Genomic DNA, 16,669 nt, shown 5'->3' on the forward strand with positions numbered 1-16,669 from the left:
CCCGCCCAGACAGGCAGTTGTACGGACATAAAAGAAGGGGCCGATGGCAAGCCGCTCAGCTCTGGCTGGAACACCGCACTAGCAGCAGCAGCAGGTGCTGCTACTATGACCAGAAAGAGAGTCAACATGAGAAAGCAACAGAATCAAAATGTCCGCCCCCAGCGGGCTTTGTTTTGTCTCACTTTGAAGAACCCCATCAGGAAGTTCAGCATCAAAGTTGTCGAATGGAGATATCCTTTTTGTGAAATTGTGGGGTTTTTTAAAAATGTTTTAGTATACATGTCTACATTTTTATTTTAGTGGAGCGTGAAAATGTTTGAGTTCATGTATGTCTAATTGTAATTTGAACAGTGAAGATTTTCTGTTTTCAGGGTTACTAAGGTGATTAAATATTTGAAGTTACATACATGTATGGATCTGGGGTGATATACAAGGAAGGGCTACCATTTATATTTTGATATTATATACATGTATTATATTTTGTATTGCGGACGTGAAATAGATTTAAATAGAAACAAATTAATTAACAAAATATAAGTAAGATATTTGATGAATTGCAAAGATCTGATTTTGAAATAGTTAATGGTTAACCTATTGATGTGGAAATTAGCTTGACGTCATTCTTAACTCTATACTATACATATTACAATCTATACTGATTCATGGAACTAATCATGATATTATCAAAACAATGTTTTAACTGCTTTGTGCAAACATATTATCTTAAAAGTGTGAATGGTTTTGTTAATGTGGGATTTTGGATGTTCTCATTCTTAAGTCTTATAATGTATATATTACAACCTACACTGATTGATGGAACCAATCACGATATTATCAAAACAAGTTATTGTCTCTGCTTTGTGCAAAGATATCATGCTGGATTTGCAAAGCCTGTTTATGACTTACACATGTGTAACTACATACATTTACTATGCTTAAACACCTGCGTTTAAGAAAAACAGGCTTCATAAATTTGCCCCATTGTCTGTAAAGTGTTCATGGTTTTTGTTGTTCAGATATCGACTAATTGGACTAAGCACTGCGAAGAAATATTATTATTTTTCAGTTGCACACCAACTGTGTCAACATGTCCTAAGAGGTTACATCCAGTTGTATGCATGCAAGTATACATGTACATACAGTTTTACACATAATTACACCATGACATCAATAATCCAATAACTCATTTTGTAAATATTTAGCGTTATTGCTGCATGTGCCTGCGAATGGAATAGACTTGCTGACTGCGACACTCCGTGACCGCGGTGTTCGGTAGCCTGTCATCGCGGTATTGATCCGACGCCAGCAGTCAGTCCACAGATTGTGGATGCTAGGTACACGGCTTTCTTGTCATCATTCACAGCTGAGCCGCAGCTAATAAATCTACTAATACTCCTTGTCCAGGTCACACAATTGAGATTGGGATTTATCAGCATTCAACAAATGTTTCAAAAAGTCAGTAGCCCTTGCAGAAGCTTTGGCTAGTGCCCTATGTAATACAGTTGATATGTTCCACTAGTCCAGACCAATAATTGATTAGCTAGGGCTAGTGGATTTGTCACACCCTGTCATTTTTGCATTTGGTAATTAAATATGGCAATTAACTTACCATGCATAAATAAGAATGCTGCTTATTGTTGTAGATTTCCATTTTTTAATGTTTGTTTGGCTTATTTCTGTCATTTATGTGATTTGGTTGAAAAACAGGGGAATGGGGTGTCCTGTTTATTCTCGCAATGTTTGTGGCTATCATGTGTATGGGATATTTTTAATCCTTTTGAGAAACATTGTTGCATAACATATTCATTGCTGTGATCTGCAGTCTATTTTGTTTACTAAATTATTAAAGAAGTAATACCCCTGCTACTGACCCTGTGATCTGCAGTCTATTTTGTTTACTAAATTATTAAAGAAATAATACCCCTGCTACTGACCCTGTGATCTGCAGTCTATTTTGTTTACTAAATTATTAAAGAAGTAATACCCCTGCTACTGACCCTGTGATCTGCAGTCTATTTTGTTTACTAAATTATTAAAGAAATAATACCCCTGCTACTGACCCTGTGATCTGCAGTCTATTTTGTTTACTAAATTATTAAAGAAGTAATACCCCTGCTACTGACCCTGTGATCTGCAGTCTATTTTGTTTACTAAATTATTAAAGAAGTAATACCCCTGCTACTGACCCTGTGATCTGCAGTCTATTGTGTTTACTAAATTATTAAAGAAGTAATACCCCTGCTACTGACCCTGTGATCTGCAGTCTATTTTGTTTACTAAATTATTAAAGAAGTAATACCCCTGCTACTGACCCTGCTGGTGCTCTTTCCCACCCACCCCAAATGCTTTCCTGTCCTAGATAAAGGAGCTGGCTTAAGTCGACACCTGTGCCAATGACAGGTGTGCACTACAACAGCTTGTTGTGAATGTTAAACCATATGACTTGACCTGACCTGTCCTAAGGAAAGAAGGAAATGTTTTTATTTAACGACACACTCAACACATTTTATTTACGGTTATATGGACCACACAGATATTGAGAGATGAAACCCACTGTCACCACTTCATGGGCTACTCTTTCCGATTAGCAGCAAGGGATCTTTTATATGCACCTTCCCACAGACAGGGTAGTACATACCACGGTCTTTGATATAACAGTCATGATGCACTGGCTAGAGCGAGAAGTGCCCAATGGGCCCACCGACAAGGATCGATCCCAGACCGACCGCGCGCCAAGCGAGCACTTTACCACTAGGCTACGTCCCGCCCGACCTGACCAAAGAAGCAATATTATCTTTTATCACATGTGAAAAACAATAAGATCCTGATAGCTGACAATTTGGCATTCTTGCATGTATAATGATAATCAGTTTCAGAAACAGGGTGGGTAGGATAATTTCTCTAACTCTGAAGCTGGGATGGTGTGTGTGTGCGTGTGTGCGTGTGTGTGTGCGTGTGTGTTGTATGCCCATCATCACAGTTGCTGGCATAGTCTGACACCTGTGTCTATTTATATCCTATGTAATCAAAGTGAATACCTATTCTTTGTGTCTACTGTAAGGTGTGAAAGAGATAAATAGTAATTGAGTAAAATGTACATGTTTTTCTGTAATCAAAATAGTGTTAAACATTTCTTAACATAAGTTTTGTTACAGCTGTGTGTTTATATGTGTAACTCTTTATTTGGTGCAGAAGGTATTAGTTTAGGACGGCTTGACTTTATTATTCTTATTGATCACAGGTTGCGAAGTTAGCATGATTTCATGTATAACTGCGAATCCAAGATTATGAGATGAAATAGCTAAATTACATCATTTTTACAATCGTTGTAGAATAAACAAAAACTTGACAAAATGTCCATATTCAATGTCTGGATTATGCCTTTTCCTCTCAATATCTTTACAAAACTAATAAAGTTTGTTTTGTTTAATGACACCACTGGAGCACATTGATTTATTAGTCATCAGCTATTGGATGTCAAACATTTGGTCATTCTGACATACATATATAGTCTTAGACAGGAAACACGCCACATTTTTTGAAAAACATGACAATGATTAATTAGTTTTGTGAATCTGTATTTACCTCTTACAGTACCGTATATCTTCGCCTATAAGTCGACCTCGGCTATAAGTCGAGTCCCTAATTTCAAGCCCTGAAAACGTATTTTTTTTATTGACCCGTTTATAAGTCGACCCATGAAAAACAACTAATAAATATTGAAATATTTCTTATTTTCAGCACATGAGAACAATAATGTACAATATTTGAACAAAAGAAAATTATTTTACAAACTTCGGTTTTCACGTTTTGTACATCGCAATATTATGAATATAATCAAGACTATTCCAATCAAACTATCATTATTACATAGCATCAAAACGAAATATTCCCTTAGTAGAGAGTGAAAGCTGTTTGACTGTTACTGTATGGCACTGTACAGATGGTTTTGTGCACAGACAACAACTTTATTTATAAACACTGACAACAGATCACTACGATAAACTAAAAGTATCACGTTTTGCCACCATATTAATACATGTAAGGAGGATAACTCTGGAAAGTACACTGGTTTTTGTACCAAATGATGTGTGTCCATATTGCTCTAGTGAACTGCAGAGATCAGTCTATTTTAAGGCTCAGTAATATTCATGAAGTTAATCACCGCCAAAACATTGTTTGAACAACCATTAATGCCAGTGACCAGATTTCAAAATAAACTCGGGCAACAGATAGTTAGTATTGTTTACATTTTTGCTATTAGTGATGACTTTTAATTTAACTAAGTGGATTGTTGTCTTGGCATGTGAGTGAGATCACACGCCTTTTCGCATAACCAAAACCGTTCTAATGCCAAACAAAAAATAGGTTATAAAAAATAAATGTGTCAAATTAACATATTTGAGTATAAATACATGGCATACTTCAACAATAAAACTTGTAAAATAATCCCCAAAACTGTAATATTTTTGGGTGAAATTTTCTTACCCTCTTATAAGTCGACCCCCCAAGTTATAAAATAATTTTTGGGTGAAAAAAATTCGACTTATAGGCGAAGATATACGGTAATTTACCTGTATGTGCATATTCCAATTAAATTCAGTGTGCCAGTTGGGACTATCTTGTGTTACTATTGAGGTTTGTAACTTCACCAGATGTGGGTGTTATAAAACATCCGTCTGTCCGTCCGTCCGTCCGTCTGTCCGTCCATTCATTCACCAGTTGTGTTTTTGTTGAGATATTTTCTCTGCATTAGTTGAAAATATTTATTTTTGTTTTTTGTTCAGATTTTTTAGGAAGAATACTGGCAACATTTATTTTTTGTGAAGCACTATTTACCACTTACTGTATGTGTATATTCCAGTTATTTTCACTGTACCATTGAGAATATTCAGTTGTATTTTCGTTGCCGGTGTCGACTACCTGGCACCCTGCACTGTGTATTGAGCATGCTTAACATTTGTAAAAGGTCAAGTGATTTGATATGGTATACACATGTAACTGATCTGCATATTAAGAACTCTGTTGTAGACAGTGCGGTATCTAGCTGTGGTTGGGAGGTGTACTGGCAGCATTTTCATATAATCATGTACACACTGACTTTGTATACAAATATAATCAGGAACTAGGTACATGATATGGATGTATCCTGGTGTACCCATTATGCAGTTCTTTTGTCTTGCAAATAAAGGAGGTGGTAGTGGGGTGGGGGTGGGATCTAGCTCAGTAGGTAGAGTGCTTAACTGAGGTGCTTTAGTTACAGGATCAAACCTTCATGGAGGACCCATTCTCTGATTCCACCCCCACCCCCCCATTCCACTCAGTGCCTCACAACTCATGTATCAAAGGCTATGGTACATGCTGTCCTGTCTGTGGAAAGTGCATATAAAAGATCGCACTACATGTCAAAATTGCCGACTGTTAGAAATCCAATAACTGAAGATTATTAGGTCAGTGTGCTCCAGTGGCACTGTCAAACAAAACAAACATTAGGTTAAATTCAAATGGTTTCTTTTGCTATTTTTTCTCTTCTGAAGGTAGATTAAGAAAGAAAAGGAATGTTTGTCAAATGACACTTCAGTACATATTTAAAACTAGGGCTATTTGATGTTAAACATATGGTTATTTTAGCCATGGTAGAGATGAAACCCCATTGCCGTCACACAGGCAGCAAGAGATATTTTATATGCATTTTTCCATATACAGAACAGTACATACCACAGCTTTTAATAAACCAGTTGCATGGCACTGGTTGGGATTAATTGTGTGAGACATCACATCTCAGGCGATAACTCTACTGCTCAGTTATATCTCACCACCCCCACCCCCCCCCCCCAACCCCAACCCCACTCCCACCCCATCCCACCCACACCCTGTAATAAAAGTCTTTTTTTAAAGAAAACAATAAACCTATGTCTTTCCCCAAACTGCAGTAGTTGTTTAGTTTACAGCTTTCTTTCATCACATGCTTGAGGACCATATTTTATTTCATCTTGGTCAACCTTTGTCCTTCATTTCCAACCACAGTAGGGCATATTCTTGTGGCCATAGGCCTAATTCACAAAGCTTTCTTAAGCTCTCCTAAGCAAGTCATTTTGCTTTGCACTGCAAGATTGCAAAGCTGGGAGAGGTCAGTGAATTAGGCCCCGTCCATTCCTTATTAGATGTGCTGTGGCTTTAATCTGGCTGGTCTGTAGAGTGGTCACATCGGGTTTAGATAGTGGAGAATGTATGAGGAAGTGTGGATTCTTGAAAAACAATTCATGAGTCCCTTGGGGCCCATTGGGCTATTTCTTGTTCCAGCAGTGCTCCACAATTGGTGTAAAACAAAGGCCGTGGTATGTACTATCCTGTCTGGGATGCAGGAACTAAAAGATTCCATGCTGCTCAAAGGCTGTGATATGAACTATCCTGTCTGGAATGCAGGAACTAAAAGATTCCATGCTGCTCAAAGGCTGTGGTATGAACTATCCTGTCTGGGATGCAGAAAATAAAAGATTCCATGCTGCTCAAAGGCTGTGGTATGTACTATCCTGTCTGGGATGCAGGAAATAAAAGATTCCATGCTGCTCAAAGGCTGTGGTATGTACTATCCTGTCTGGGATGCAGAAAATAAAATATTTGTTTGCTAATAAAAAAGAAATAGTGTGGCAGATTTACTCTCATTATCTCTGATCTTTAAACATATACCTATCACCATTCCTTCCTTCCTTCATGTTGCTTTACATGTATGTGTGTGAGCGAGAGCGTCTTGCTGCTAATTAGTTTATTTTGCCTACAGCCGGTTTCTTTTCTCATTCTCAAGACTAAAAATAGAAATTTTATGTTGAACTTTATATATATGTCAACAACATCTGCTAATTAAACAATATGCTAGGGCCTTGTTAAGAAGTCATGTCTTTCCTTCTACTGCTTTGTATGATACAGTCACACATTGTAAACTATCGCAGTTATTGTTTGGCTTATAATTGTTTATAATTATATGTGTCATGGAAAATAATTATTTTATATTTGTCTACGAACTTGCCTTTTCATTTTTATTTTATGATGATTTTCTTTTTTAATTGGTTCATTTTTAATGCGAGTCAATAGAATTATTAATCTTTTCAGTTTCAGGCAAGCAATAAGAAAGCCTTCATGGTCATTCTAATTTATTCACAGGGCTGGATTTAATTCAGTAGCTGAAATGTGATGGGTCACAGGATCGATCGCTCTGAGTGGACTGTTTATTCCTATCCCAACCAATGACCCATGTCTGGTACATATATGGCTGTGGTATGTACTGTCCTGTCTATGAAAAAGTACATATAAAAGATCCTTTGGTGCTTTAACGTTAGGAGTAGCCCATGTTAGGATCTTTCTTTCTGAACAATACCTGGTATATCAAAGTCCGGCATGGGCAAGTGCATATGAAAGATCCTTTGCTCTTAATAGAAAAGTGTAATGGGTTTCCTCTAAGTTTTATATGTCACAATTATCAAATGTTTGACATTAAATAGACGATGACTAATAAATCAGCATGCTCTAGTGGTGTCATTAAACAAAACAAAACCTTTCTCTTTCTTGTGACCTTGTGTTAAAATATATTCGACACCAAACTGCCATAGTTTTAAAGTTGTGCTGAGGTATCATTAAACAAATATGCCTTTTCCTTTACTTGGAATTAACTTAACAAACTGATTATTTTTAACTCAATTTCCTTAACCATTTGTACAGCATTTGAATATTTAATTTTAATCACAATCTTCGCCAACTGTGTTGCGTTGGCTATCGTCACGCCGTATCCAGAGGCCGACTCCAATGAAGTGAACGCTGCATTGGTGAGTACCTGATGATGTGTACTTGTTGGACTCGCCGGTTAATCAACGTCTCCACCAAATCAATACTACACTCGCTGTTTATGACCAGTGCAAGAAAGCCAAAACTAGGCATTAAAACAAAATCACAAAAATTCCACAGTTCTAAATATGTCAGTGGGTATCTCTTACCATAAACTAAACGTGTGGGGGTTTTAAAAATAAATATAAAAAAATAAATAAAGGTTTAGTTTTTTATGTAATATTCATTATTTATTTAGGTGGGGTTTTTTTTTTATTAAAAACTTTAATTATTATTATATATTTTTTATACTCATTGAATTAATAGATCAATATTAATAAATTTATCAATTATGTCAATTTGGTACACATCCATTATAGAATGTGGTTATGTTTTTCTGTTATTTCTCTTTTTTGTTAATAAAAAAATCCCTCTTTCTTTAGGCCAATGGATTTTTATAAAATAAATTATGTTTATCTAAAAGACCATTAACCCATACTTTTTGCAAAATATTGATAACATACATGTATTTTAAAAATATTTTTCAGACCTTGATTTACTAGATATATATTTATTTCCTTTATTTATGTACATGAAATTTGGGGGGTTTTTTCTCTTTTTTTCTGATTTTATATTTTTCTTTTACTTCCAGGAAAAAGTGGAATATGTTTTTATAGTTATATTCACAATGGAATGCATACTAAAGATAATTGCTTACGGATTTTGTATGCATTCTGGTGCATATCTACGGAATGGATGGAATATACTTGATTTTATCATTGTTGTTATTGGGTGAGTATACAGTTTTTTATTTACATTGATTGACATTCTGTTATCTCTTGTTTAGTGGTCTTAAAGGCACAGACCACAGACCCTAGTTTTAACCCGTGAAAAATGAACACTGAGTTTAATTAATTTACAAACTTGTAACTCATTTGCATAAAGTTACAATAGAGTTACGTTAAAACAGGAAATTTCCTTGAAAATAGACTAGAACTTGAATCAATAAACTGCTACTTCTCAGATGCATGTACGTTTTTAAAAATATAAAAAATACAATTTTTGGTATTAGAAACACCAGGATGACCAGAATCACTTCGGTTCTAAGGAAATGGATAATCTAAAGAATAAAATATAAGTAATGATTGATTTCAGTGATCATAAACGATTCTAATAGTGGAAAAAATGGTGTAGTGTTTAAAAACAAGGGTCTGCTCCTTTAATTAGTGTTTCTCTAAGACATAAAATAGGGCAGGGTGCCAAGTTCTGAATGTAGAATACTTGATTTGTAGATTTTATTTTCAGATGGGTGGGTGGAATGCGCTGAGGCAGTGTTTCAATATAACACAGATGTGATTTGACAGCTTTTTTGCATGCAATGCAATTCTTTTCACAAACCAGACAAATTATCTTTATTTAACCTGAGATGCTTGATTCATGGGATCAAACCACCTCAATGGACCCATTCTCTGACTGGATTTTATCCCCGTCCCAGTACACCATGGCTGGTATATCAAAGACCATGGTATGTGCTGTCCTGTCTGTAGGATAGTGCATATAAAGGTCTCTTGCTACTAATGGAAAAAATGTAGTGGGTTTCCTTTTAGACTTCCAAGTAGAAAAATCACCAAATCTTTAACATCCAATAGCCAATGATTAATAAATCATCAATGTGCTCCAGTGGTGTCGTTAAACAAAACAAAACATTATTTAACAGTGGAATAGGGCTTTCATCTTAAAACATTTTTGTGTGTGTAGAACACATTCCAGACTTGCATGTGAAATATAGACAGCAACCATTTCTGAAGCTACTGGATAAAGAGATGCTGGTTAAAATAATTATAATGAGTCTCTTTAATACATGTGTTTAGACCTCACTGGTAGGTTTCACCTTGATAATTTTGGTAAAATAAGGAACTTCACCACAAATATGGTTATTAATCATCAGCAATTGGTAATTTGTAACATGAGACTTCAGAAGTCTCAGAGGAAACCTGCTACATTTTTCCATTAGCAGCAAGGGATCATTTATATGCACTTTACACATAGTGTGCCTTTAATCTATACCAGTCTTGGGGCATTGGATGGGACGGGGGTGGTGGGGGGGGGGGACCCATTCAGAGAATGGGTCCACAGATGAGGTTAAATCTTACGACGCAAGCTAGATTTGTAAAAACTTGAAGATGCCACTGGTGACTCGAACCCCACCCAAAAACAACAAACAGACTAGATTCCCCCTGCATAAATTGCTGCACGTATGCCTGCAGTACATGTAGCTGATAAAATTAAACATTTGCTGGGTTATTTTGATAAGCCTGGAACATAGCATCACTGAATGTGCAAGTTAAAACTGTAGCCTGTGTGGTAGCAAGTGTCAAAGTGACCATATGTTAGATGCCAGAAAGCTGTAGTTTAAAATGTGCTGAGGGGTCATTAAACACAATTTAATAATGGTATTTCCTTTGCCTGTGGATATACTGTAGGTTATATAGTAAATCATTTTTGATTTAAACTTTAAGCTTGTTGAACAATGTTATTTTTGTAGACTGTTACTGACATGTTGTGTTCACTGTGCACATATAGACATCAAGGACTGAATTTAAACTTTAAGCTTGTTGAACAATGTTATTTTTGTAGACTGTTACTGACATGTTGTGTTCACTGTGCACATATAGACATCAAGGACTGAATTTAAACTTTAAGCTTGTTGAACAATGTTATTTTTGTAGACTGTTACTGACATGTTGTGTTCACTGTGCACATATAGACATCAAGGACTGAATTTAAACTTTAAGCTTGTTGAACAATGTTATTTTTGTAGACTGTTACTGACATGTTGTGTTCACTGTGCACATATAGACATCAAGGACTGAATTTAAACTTTAAGCTTGTTGAACAATGTTATTTTTGTAGACTGTTACTGACATGTTGTGTTCACTGTGCACATATAGACATCAAGGACTGAATTTAAACTTTAAGCTTGTTGAACAATGTTATTTTTGTAGACTGTTACTGACATGTTGTGTTCACTGTGCACATATAGACATCAAGGACTGAATTTAAACTTTAAGCTTGTTGAACAATGTTATTTTTGTAGACTGTTACTGACATGTTGTGTTCACTGTGCACATATAGACATCAAGGACTGAATTTAAACTTTAAGCTTGTTGAACAATGTTATTTTTGTAGACTGTTACTGACATGTTGTGTTCACTGTGCACATATAGACATCAAGGACTGAATTTAAACTTTAAGCTTGTTGAACAATGTTATTTTTGTAGACTGTTACTGACATGTTGTGTTCACTGTGCACATATAGACATCAAGGACTGAATTTAAACTTTAAGCTTGTTGAACAATGTTATTTTTGTAGACCGTTACTGACATGTTGTGTTCACTGTGCACATATAGACATCAAGGACTGAATTTTATGAAGCCTGTTTTTCTTAAACGCAGGTGTTTAAGCATTGTAAATGTATGTAGTTACATGCGTGTAAGAATTACTAAGACATCAACAGGCTGTGTAAATTCCCCATATATATGTTTTATAGAACAGTTGGACATATTCTGTTGTGGAGACCTTTTCCCATTAAAATCTGGTTGGGTATTATATGTTCTGTTGAGTAGTCCCTTTTCCATTAAAATCTGGTTGGGCTTTATATATTCTGTTGTGCAGACCTTTTTCCTTTGAAACACAGGACAATATATTCTGTTGTCAGAGGCAGATCTGGGGGGGGGGGGGGGGGGCCTAAATTTGCTACATTTATATATTTTATTATATATTAATTTAAAATTTTTTTATGATCCCCCTCTAAACCTCACCCAAAGTTCCCTTGGCATTTCAGCTCATGTCATTGGGGCCACCCCTAAATGGATTTTCTGGATCCGCCACTGCTTGTGCAGACCATTTTACATTGAAATTTGGTTGTACTTTATATATTCTGTTATGCAGACTTTTTCCTTTGTAATTTGGTTGGACACTATGTATTCTGTTATGCAGACCTTTTTCCGTTGAAATTTGTTTGGACACTATGTATTGTGTTATGCAGACCTTTTTCCGTTGAAATTTGGTTGGACACTATGTATTCTGTTATGCAGACCTTTTTCTGTTGAAATTTGTTTGGACACTATGTATACTGTTATGCAGACCTTTTTCTGTTGAAATTTGTTTGGACACTATGTATTGTTATGCAGACCATTTTCCGTTGAAATTTGTTTGGACACTATGTATTTTGTTTTGCAGATCTTTTTCTGTTGAAATTTGTTTGGACACTATGAATTCTGTTATGCAGACCTTTTTCCGTTGAAATTTGTTTGGACACTGTGTATTCTGTTATGCAGACCTTTTTCCGTTGAAATTTGTTTGGACACTATGTATTCTGTTTTGCAGACCTTTTTCCATTGCAATTTGGTTGGACACTGTATATTCTATTTAATTAGCAGACCTTTTTCCATTGAAATTTGATTGAACACTATATATTATTTTGTGCAGACCTTTTTCCATTGTAATTTGGTTGGAAAGACATTTTTTCCATTGAAATTTGGTTTGACACTATTATATTCTGTTGAGCAGACCTTTTCCCATTAAAAGTGTGGAGACTGTATATTCTGTTGAGCAGCTTTTTGTCACTGAAATTTGGTTGGACACCGTATATTCTATTTAATTTGCAGACCTTTTTCCATTGAAATTTGATTGAACACTATATACTATGTTATGCAGACCTTTTTCCATTGACGTTTGGTTGGACATTTTGGGCTGAATTAATGAAGCCTGTTTTTCTTAAATACAGTTTTTTTAAGCATTGTAAAATATACATAGTTACACAAAAACAGGCTTTGCAAATTTGGCCTTATATATTCTGTTGAGCAGACCTTTTCCCACTGAACTTTGGTTGGCCAAACAGGGAAATCTAATCGAAGTTGATGCATTAAGTAATGCTGTAACTTGACAAGCAGTGTGGCTGCTAACGTGATAAGTAAATTGTGTCTACGATATTAATTCATAGCAGCCAGCAGGGCATGCTATTCCTGCACTTTGATTTAATTTAATCAGATGATATTCATCAGACAGTGCCAATTTGTCCCCGCGGACAATATTCGTACCATTGCAGTGTACAAACATTGGAAAATGAATGAACATATTATCCATCCTTTTATGGATTTCTGAAAGTGTTGTTGTCTGTACACACATAGCAAAACTGTTTAAAATATCCACTTTTATGCATTCCAAGTGTTGATGTTTGTACCATCATTGGAAAATGCATGCACATATTATCCACACATTTATGCATTTCAAGTGTTGTTGTCTGTACTGACAGCAAAAATATATAAAATATCCATACTATTAAGCATTCCAAGCACTGGCGTTTGTACCATCATTAAAAAATACATGCACATATTATATATAGTTTTATGCATTCCAAGTGTTGTTGTCTGTACTGACATAGCAAAAATGTATAAAATATCCATACTTTTATGTATGCCAAGCATTGATGTATGTACCAACATTATTACTGCAAGAATTATTCATACTTTTATGTTAGTCTAACATTGTTGTACATACCGACATTATTAAACAACAGAACAATTTTCAGTCCATACTTTTATGTATTCCAAGCATTTCTGTTTATAAAACACTGGAAAATTACTGAACAAATTATCCATACTTTTGTGTATTCCAAGCAGTTGACCGGCCTCGGTGGCGTCGTGGCAGGCCATCGGTCTACAGGCTGGTAGGTACTGGGTTCGGATCCCAGTCGAGGCATGGGATTTTTAATCCAGATACCGACTCCAAACCCTGAGTAAGTGCTCCGCAAGGCTCAATGGGTAGGTGTAAACCACTTGCACCGACCAGTGATCCATAACTGGTTCAACAAAGGCCATGGTTTGTGCTATCCTGCCTGTGGAAGCACAAATAAAAGATCCCTTGCTGCTAATCAGAAGAGTAGCCCATGTAGTGGCGATAGCGGGTTTCCTCTCAAAATCTGTGTGGTCCTTAACCATATGTCTGACTCCATTTAACCGTAAATAAAATGTGTTGAGTGCGTCATTAAATAAATAATTTCTTTCTTTCTTTCTTTTCCAAGCAGTTGGTTAGTAAATGAAGAAAAATTACTAGCCACCTCATGGTCGTTACTCGCTACGCAGCATGTCAGGTGTTAATTGGATAGTCGTATACTTGAATCATTGTTTAATAAAGCACACAAAAGTTCAAAACACATTGAAACTCAAATATGATATCCCATTCGGAATTCCTCGGGCGACTTCATTTATTTGACATTTTGCATGATTCACAAACAGTCCTAAACCTGAGCCCAATTTCACAAAACATTGTAAGCTTAGTTTTGCACGTAAACATAAATCTACGACTAAACCACAATTTTTATTACTGTTACAACAACTATAGTTAAAAGTACACATATTTCATTTTCTTTTGTCCTTAAAATATTCCATCTTCGTGAAACAGATGCCAGACACTTGTAAATGTATGCCTGGTATAACTGCTAGTCGCAGACGTAAACGTACGATGTTTTATGAAATAGGCCCCAGGAGTTTATCTTCATAGTTTTGTTCGTCAGTTACCGTATTGTCTGACTGAAAGTAAAGATTTATATTATAATGACAGCCAGATGTAACAAAATAATCTGTGCACCAAAAGATGAAGTGTTTTGTAAATTTTAATCACCATAGCAGAATTTAATTTGCAAGTGTTTTATTCACTTCATGTCTCCACCTCAATAAATTGGTTCATCTGTTAGGTACATGTATATGACCCACCATCAGTTCATTCATCTGTCTCTCTTTCTATCCATCTGTCCATCCATCCGTAAAAGCTTCAAAAAAGAAAGAAAAAGGTCAACAAATATCAATTCTCTTCATTAAAAAATCTCTTTTGCAATTATTTTGCATTATTGATGAATAATTTGATAATAATATAATATCTCAGTTTCCAAGTACTGTTTGCAAATTTGTGCATTTAGTGTAATTTACTCTTTCATTGTTTTTCATTGTATTTCCTGGTTTTCCACTGGTTATCAAAAACTATTTCCATATTCTCTGTCCATAACTTAGAAGATTGTTTCAACTGATGCTTTTATATACATTCTGAATGGGAGTCAGTATTTTATACCATTGAGCAACCCTAACTCTAGGGCCTATCTGTATCTGACCACCACTATTAAAATTCTGAGTGGGGGGGGGGGGGGGGTGCTAACCTGCTTTCATCTCTGTTTGGTATATATGATTATGGTGTGGGACAATACTGCTTGTGAATATCTTCAAAACTGAAGCCTGGTGCAATGCTTTCAAAATCTCCAAATACATACATGTACAAACTGAAATTTAATTTAATAGAGGTAGGATATAGCTTGTGTGAGGTGTTTCATTGTATCATGGGATCAGACCACCCATTCTCTGATCCACCACTGATATATGGCTATGGTATGTGCTGTCCTGTCTGAAAGTGCATGTAAATGATCCCATGCTACTCATGGAAAAATGTAGTGGGTTTCCTTTAAGACTGTCTAAAATTATCATATGTTTGATATCCAACAGCCGATGATTAATAAATCAGTATCATTAAACATAACAAATTTTATTTTAATTTAATAATAAACATTTATGTAATTGCATTAAAAAAATTATCGCACTAAGAAAAACTGTATTAGTTTATTAAAGTTAAAGTTTGTATTGTTTAAAGACACCACTAGAGCATATCAATTTATTAATCATCGGCTATTGGATGTCAACCATATTTGGCAATTCTGATGTATAGTCTTAGAGAGAGAAAACCCCCTACATTTTTCAACGGATCTTTTATATGCACGATCCCACAGTCAGGATAGCACATACTATGGCCTTTAATATACCAGTCATGGCTGGAACATGAAATAGCCCAATGGGCCACTACAGTAATTGATCCTAAACCTACCGCACCCAGTATTAGATTATTAGGTCACAATGGAACATTGAAATTAAAAATAATTCATTTATAATATTATTGTTTTACTGTGCCTCTAGAACTATATGAGTTGCTCATGTGTAAATATGTCTATTAATAGCTCTGTGAATAATAATAAAAAATAAAGAAGTTGCAAGTGCTTCATATTTCTTAAAAAATACATGGTATGGTTGAATTACTGTAACACACATTTTTCTATCTTACTCTCGATCGCTCTCTCTCTCTCTCTCTTTTTTCTTTGTTGGCCTTACCAGTTTTCACTAAATGCATGTTTTTATCAATGAAGCCAACGGAAGTTAGTTCTTGTGAAAACATAGGATTCTGTTTTGTTTCATCTCGACTGATGATTAGCTTGCGAAACCTGACAAGGTTGAGTAATCACTGATAAATTGGGAGCCATATGGGTTCAGTTTTTCCCCTGGCTCCCGGTGAATGAGCAGATGCCAGCACTGAATCATTGATGTTCCTCCATACCTCACGTTAACAAGCACACCTTGGATTCCACATTCCTTTGATGCCACGGTATACTACGTCACACCTGGAAAAAATATCTCTGCAGAATCGGGCAGCATTTTTTTCTCTCTTTTTTTTCCCCCCCCAGCCACATTTCCTGTCAGTTTATACCAGCTATGCTGATGGTCCAGCTATTCTAGCTCACAGTTATCAGTTTTCATACATACATGTATGCTTGTTTGTGATTCAGTCTCCCAGAGCAGGCATTGAAATGAGCAATTAATCTGGTATCCCATGTACAGGTTACTATGGGATGGGATGGGAACTCTATTTATGTGCTCATATCCACAGAGGTTCAGGCACGCCCACCTCGGATTTAGCCTCTGACTTCAAACAGGTTACTACAAACTTCAGACCTGGCCTGGTGCTTATAAAACT

General features: G+C 35.8%; 1 protein-coding gene across 2 annotated transcripts in view; it reads left to right on the forward strand.

The window, feature by feature from the left end:
* Nucleotides 1–7,720: 7,720 nt before the first annotated feature.
* LOC121369269 (muscle calcium channel subunit alpha-1-like) overlaps nt 7,721–16,669 on the forward strand; it is a 111,606-nt gene continuing 102,657 nt past the window's right edge. For both annotated transcript variants that reach the window (XM_041494231.1, XM_041494232.1), the window contains exons 1-2: nt 7,721–7,820; nt 8,471–8,610. In XM_041494231.1, coding sequence (XP_041350165.1) covers nt 8,507–8,610 — 104 coding nt within the window. In that variant the 5' untranslated portion in view covers nt 7,721–7,820; nt 8,471–8,506. The remainder of the gene's footprint in view (nt 7,821–8,470; nt 8,611–16,669) is intronic.

The sequence above is a fragment of the Gigantopelta aegis genome, chromosome 3 (assembly GCF_016097555.1).
Source record: "Gigantopelta aegis isolate Gae_Host chromosome 3, Gae_host_genome, whole genome shotgun sequence".
Classification (NCBI taxonomy): domain Eukaryota; kingdom Metazoa; phylum Mollusca; class Gastropoda; order Neomphalida; family Peltospiridae; genus Gigantopelta; species Gigantopelta aegis.